General features: G+C 47.3%; 1 protein-coding gene across 1 annotated transcript; it reads right to left on the bottom strand.

Moving 5' to 3' along the window:
* Positions 1 to 562: 562 nt before the first annotated feature.
* Positions 563 to 4,580, bottom strand: LOC104515011 (VIP peptides-like). The gene is made up of 5 exons (XM_010158837.1): positions 4,492 to 4,580; positions 3,313 to 3,417; positions 2,919 to 3,023; positions 1,712 to 1,813; positions 563 to 674 (listed from the first exon to the last, which is right to left on the bottom strand). The coding sequence occupies exons 1-5, from the start codon at positions 4,578 to 4,580 to the stop codon at positions 563 to 565; spliced, it is 513 nt and encodes a 170-aa protein (XP_010157139.1).
* Positions 4,581 to 6,419: the final 1,839 nt, after the last annotated feature.

Raw genomic sequence — 6,419 nt, 5'->3', positions numbered from 1 at the left:
CAATAAAATCCAGCACCTGGCTGAGCCTGTGCCGAGTGGAGGCCCTGATGCTGGCCTCTTTGTGCAATTGGATTGTGGGCAGTGCTGAGTCCCAGCCAGGGAAGATGTGGCCAGGGACTCCAGCTAGTCCCAATGTGCCTCATGTCAGGGAAGCCTGGCAAACATTCCCTGGCAAAATAATTCTCCCCCCAACCCTGCATTCCTAATGGTCCAACACCTAGTAACGGTACCACCCTTCTTACGGGCTCCCAAAGAGCAGCCAAAGCACAGACATAGCTAGCAGATCTTTATTTGGCTTCAGGAGCAGGCGGCCAGAGACTAACATAAAGTACAAGTGACACGCTTCATTCAGGCTCCATCTACTGACACCACTTCACACCGACATATTTCACTCTTGATAATCTATGAGGTTTTATTGGCATTTGGCTGGTTTCCAGGTCTGGGGTTTTTTTATTTGCTGCTCTCAAGAGTTTTTCCTAAGCAAATTCAATAGCTTCCTTGTTTACTTTCAAGGCTATATACATGCAAAGCTGTTTCCTTGGCTGTTTCTTCCCCTTCACCTTCAGTCGAAACTGTCTGTATCTTCCTTCGTGTCTGCACCCAGCTGCTCAGAGACGGGGCAAACATACTGGCTGGTAATTGCAGCAGCTTCCCTGGCATCGCTGTCCGAGCGGCTGTTGGGAGGGAAAACATGAGTAATAGCTTGTTATTCCTGGTGACATGGACTGCAGGAAGGGTGACAAGGCCACCTTGTAAAATTCAAAGATGACTCCACAGAGCAGATATATGATAGAGGGACCCAGATCATGGTTGCCTGCAGCCAGGCACCCCATAAATGCACAGGCAAGCCTCTTGGTGTTAACATCCCCATCTGTTCCAGGGAATGTGGGCAAGAGGTACTGAGGGCCAGCTTATTCCGCCTAATTTCAGTGATTTAACAGGGAGATGTCTAGTTGAAAGCAGTTGGTCACTAGGAAAAGACAACATCCAGATGCTGGCACAGCCCATCCTGAGGTGTGTGTTTGAATCAACAACTGAATCAACACAGGGTACCAAAGGCTTTCTGTCTGAACTGTTAGATCAGGTTTCCTAATGGGATGAATAATTGTTTCAGTCCAGGATGACAACACTTTGAATAGAAAAAGATATTACTTCATTTCCCTGGGTTTCATTATTTTTAATGCTTTGTTTTTATATGGCATTCTTAGCTGTAAATCTCAATGCCATCTTCGCTTTAGGCAAGGTAAAACTGAGTGCCAGGTGGGCTTGGCACGTAGAAATGGAGATTACTGTGAATGCAGGCACAGAAATCAATTGAGATTGCACACAGCCACATGCCACCTTGCAGTTAGACTAAAGCATTTGCTTTTCTGGCTCTGCAAACCCTCCCTGGGATTGTGGTTGCTGGTAGAGTGACAGGAGGTACAAAACTGTGCAATGGAGGGCTGCAACTGAGCAACGACAGTCCTCGAGATAAAGCCTCACAAGCTGGGAGTGAGGCAGAAGTGGATTTAAAAAACAAACAATTTAATAAACCTTCCACCCTTCCCCTTTTTGAGGATATCAGCTGAGCCCTTCTGATCTGCTGCATTACATCAGACTTCTGCACTTGGGCCCGAAAACTGGGCATTTACAAGTTACTAAGAGTCCTCTGTCAGCTTCAATACTGCAGCGATCAGGGCCATAGAGGTGACAAATCTGTCCCACATACCTGATGTTTAGAAAGCTCTGGTACAACCACATAAAGCAGAGCTCTTCGCGGCTGTTTTCTTTCTCGCTCCCCTCCACATCTACATTGACTGTGCCTGGAGAGCTGGTTTAGATAAAGAAAATTAATAATAATTCAAAAAAACCCCCAAACCATGTAACCACCACGGCCGTAAAGCAGCGCTGCTATCTGGAAGGCAGGTTCACCTCCCCACCGACCAGCCCTATGTCCATGCTCTGTTAACCTGCCAACTCTCACTGTAGCTGTGGAGGAAGAAAAAGAAGTATCCTCTTCAATTCAGGCTCAGACGTCTTTTGGCTGGCAAAGGGACACGTTTTAATATCCACTTGCACTCTGCCTCATTACCCAGTACCGGCACATCCTTCTGCCCATGGATATACCTTCTTCAAGCATTTGTAAATTAAAAACCTGCTGCATCTGCCAGGATTTTGTTAGTGGTGCACGACCCAGAAAATATCAAAGCACCATGAACAGTTGGGAAGGAATGGATGTGGTGTCTGCCTTGAAGAAAGGACCAAGGCTGAGGGAAACCTCTCCAGGCAATGTTGTCCCTTCATAACTTAGCAGTGGCAAGGGCAGCAGCAGTTGGGAGTTGTGCCACAGCACGCCACATATTATAACTGATGATGTGCTCATATACGTGGCTTCAAATACAGGAGCTAGTGACCCCGTACTTCAGCTGGATGAAAGACCCCATATTGGCCATACATATGATTATGTCTAAAGCCTGCCCAGGGTGGCAGTCAGAGCCATGGGTAGGGGCTACGAAACCCAGAAGTCTTCATCAGTCTGTTACAGAGACCACCTATCTACAGCTTCTCCGGTGCTTTATTTGAAGTAGGTAAATCACCTACAACTTTCCCCAAAAGGCTAAATCAAAATGCAAACAAAAAATCCCAGGCTGTGAGCAGAGGCAGAGTTTCGTGTCCTATGGATTAAGTCTGACATGGGTATGCAATAGATAATGTTGCTTTAGGCTTAAAAATGGCCTCAGTGAGGTCTGTGTCCTGCTCTGCCTGCTGTCACGCTGCTGCACAGCAGCTCCAGGCACAGCCTCGCAGGAGACCAAGCTCCAGCCCGCTTGCCTTTGTCTCGAGTTTTCCAAACTTTCCTTGGAGCTGAGAGCTGCCTCCCTGCAGCCTGCATGGCCCAAGCTGTCTTCCCATTCCCCAGGAAGCCCAGCTCTTACCTGCGTTTGCGGCCCATAAGATTTTGAATTAATTTCTGAACCTGAGCGTTTCCTCTCATCTTGCTGTATTCACTGGTAAACAGTCCATCTGAGTGCCTCTGGGACCTGCATCAGGGAAAATACAGTACAGTGGCTGCTCCTCCCAGCCGTGGGATGTGGGACTTGTGACAAGACACAGAAATTCCTCTCTTCCCGCCATCAAGGAGCTCTGTATCCCTCCCCTTCTCCTCATCTGTCTTGTTTCATCTTGGGCATCTTCTGGACGAAGACAGTGCTCAGGGTGGCTCTGGAGCTGGAGGCAGCTCAGCACCATGGGCATCCCCCTCATTGCTGGGATCCCATCTCCTGACAGAGACTTCCATGCTCCAGGAGGGTGGTTTTGGTTGGTCCTTACCTCTCCTTGAGGCCCACCAGATGTTTAACTAGCTGCTGCACATAGGCGTTGCCATTCATCTTGCTGAGCTCACTGTGGAAGAGCCCATCAGCATGTCTCTCAGTCCTGGCAGGTTAGAAGAGAAAAAAGAGGTGAAAAGGCATGGTTTTAATACCAGAGAAGAACAGGTATTTAAAGCTGGTCCCTCAAGGAAAGAGGGTCCCAAACAAAGACAGTCAAGAATTTGTGCCAATTTGGCAGTCTCACAAAAAAGGGCAAATCTCATAGGAGTTTAATAAAAATCTCTGTCAACAGAAAAAATACCTGCACTTGCTCCTTCTGAAAGTCATCACCTTACCAGAAGGATATGGGAATGTGAGACTAATGCTGATTCAGCACAGAAGAGCAGGACAAGCGACTGGAGAAGTAATGAAACACCCAGACACACAAACCTGCAGGGAGAAGTAGGTAACAGTGGCAGTGCCAAAGACCAGCACCCGCAGGTGACTGACATTAAAGTGCTCAAAGCCTCTGCAAGGTTCAACCAGAGCTAATGCACTTCAATCCAGAGCAGCCAGCGGCTAGGACAAAAGGTCTGGGTTCCAGCTTCTGGAGAGACCCTATGTGTGTGTGTCTGTGCCAGTACAGTGCTAGGGAAGCTGCGCCAGGCACTGGTTGTGGCCATGGGAGAGCTGCGAGGGAGTCTCAGCTCTGTCTTCTTCCAGCCTAAATCCGTTCATCAATCTGTGCTTTAACTACCCCTGAACGAGTGGGAGGAAAGACAACCTCGCTGAAGTCTTACACATGAGATTATGAACTCGTGAACTTACAAGACTTACTATTTTTGCTTATGTTTTCATGGCACCAGGCTATATGAAACAGAAACTTCTGCCTCTATCAGCCTGTAAGTAGCTAGCAGGAAAACAGACTCAACAGTGTCTTTTTTACTGTAGTTTCATCTGTTTGGGGTCCTGATTTTTCTTCTAAACTAAGTCAAATCAATGTTTCCATTCTTAAGAGAGAAAAAATGTTTACAACATTTGCAGTCATTTAACTAAATCAATTTAGGGGGAAAAAATACCCAACAGCCAAGCAGATGCAAGTTCTGGGAGGAAAATAAAAGGCTGACTTTATAGCTAGCTGGCTCTTTGCACAGAAAGCCATGGAGAAAAAGGAAGCAGAGGCACAAGAAATTCTTACCTCTCCCGCAATGGAAGAGATGCTGAGAAGTTTGATAGGACAATCATGGGAATAATTAGTTGCCACAGACCAGTCATCAGGGAAACCATGGTCTCTCCTGGATTAAAGCACAAGGTTTTATGAACAGCAGCACAAATTACTTTGGTCTTTGGTACAGTTCACATGCCACACAGAAGACATGGCTACATGAACAGCACCACTGGAACTAAATCAGGCAGCAATTCCTGCCAGGAGGTAGTATTTCTTTAAAATACAAAAGGTGAACTATTCAAGTAATTCCCGTGGCCAGTGGGTTGTTTGTAGTTGTTATCCCATCACCACCATCTGGGAGAGCAGGTCTGAGGTTGGCTGTGTGCGATGGTGTTTGGGCTGGAGTTCTGCTGTGAGTCAGTACCATGTGCCTTGAGCACGCAGGGACGTACCATGTGAGCTAACCCATAGCGGCACAACACCTTGCCGTGTACCCCATCCTACTGGAAGTGTCTGAGAGCTGAGCCTCCAGGGAGAGGATCTAAAGCCCCCATGAAAACATTCCCCAGGGACGGTTATTACTATACCTACAGGATGCCCAGGAGAAATCGGTTTGGCTTTTTTTCCAACAAAAAAAATGACATATACCAAATAGAAGTTCATCTACACAGAGGGGAAGGGAAGGGCTCTTATGTGTGCTGGTATCTGCCTATCCTCTCATCTTTTGAGAAGGAAAAAAAGAAGTAACACACATTTTCAGTAGCAGCAGAACGTCGTATTTTGGTTTCTTACTGAAATAAAAAGAAAAGTACGTTTTGTTTATCACAAGCCATCGCACGTGTTTCCCTTTTATTTCCAGGCTCTCCTTGCAGCCCGATGCTGCCGAGATGTGTAGTGCCTTTGTAAGAGGGTGCTCACATTTCCCCAAGGAACACGCAAGAGCCATGTCTGTAATTTATAATATATCTGCCTTCCCCCTGCAAAGAAGCAGACCTGGCGTGCTTAGTCGCTGTCCTGGAAACCCTCAGTCCTGGCTCGCCCAAAATCAAAGTCCTCCCACTTTGGGGTTATTTTGATCTGAAAAATGGACAGTACAAAGAGTATTAAAGGATTGTCAGAGTTTCCTGAACACTTTCTAGCCACCCCTCTGGGACTGTTTGCTACTCTGGAGATACTGCAAGACGAGAAGAGGCAGGAGGAGGAAGGACAGAAGTGGGGGGAGGCTGTAGAGAAATTTATTCTCTATAAGCCACAGCCCAAATATTTCACGGGGTTGCAGAGCAGACATGAGAGGTTTTGCATGCTTAAGGAGCCATAAGCTTCATCTCACACACCCGTCTGATGCTTTAGTGCTGTGCCTTCCTGCCTGCCTGGGCTCTGAGGGGGGTGGCGTAAGTAAAACAAGAAGGACATTTCAAAGATCCATTTCTTACTGGAGTCTAAACAAAACACACTGCACTCTAACAGCTTCCCAGCTGAGGGATGTGAAAGAGCGGGAAACAGCCACCAAAAGCAGAGCACACCACCTTCCAGGGAAAGGCATCCTGGATCCTGAGCCTACCCTTCAGTCTGTACCACACCACGCGATGCCGTGACCCCAGCCAGCATCTCACCACAGCATTCTGCCCGTCTTTGTGCCAGCCTCGGGCTGGCATTCCTCTTGGAGCACCGCATTTAAGAGCCCATTTCAAACCCCATCCCTAGCTCCAGAGTTTCCCCTCTTGTCATAACCTTTCTAACTGCTAAACTGGATCAACTTGTCTTTTGCTTTTTTGGACCTAATTCTGTCCTCCCTGTGCAGATCATATTTGCTGCTGAAGTTGCTAGGGACAGTAATGGCTGTTGGGGAACTTCTGCATTATCTTTTTGTAACCTGTCAGACCCCAGGGAGGTGGTAGATCCTCAGTGTCATCACAGTAAACCAGTTTAACCTTCTTAAGACATTTCCGAGCTTTTTG

Source organism: Eurypyga helias, unplaced genomic scaffold (genome assembly GCF_000690775.1).
Source record: "Eurypyga helias isolate BGI_N326 unplaced genomic scaffold, ASM69077v1 scaffold13829, whole genome shotgun sequence".
In the NCBI taxonomy this organism is placed as follows: domain Eukaryota; kingdom Metazoa; phylum Chordata; class Aves; order Eurypygiformes; family Eurypygidae; genus Eurypyga; species Eurypyga helias.
This window is presented reverse-complemented; position numbering and strand designations above follow the sequence as displayed.

Coding starts and splice junctions, on each gene's coding strand:
- LOC104515011 (XM_010158837.1), bottom strand. CDS start 4,580: ATGGTTTCCCTGATGACTGGTCTGTGGCAACTAATTATTCCCATGATT. Junction 3,024..3,312: donor CTGGTGGGCCTCAAGGAGAG/GTAAGGACCAAC, acceptor TCCCTGATGCAG/GTCCCAGAGGCACTCAGATG. Junction 1,814..2,918: donor CTTATGGGCCGCAAACGCAG/GTAAGAGCTGGG, acceptor TATCTAAACCAG/CTCTCCAGGCACAGTCAATG.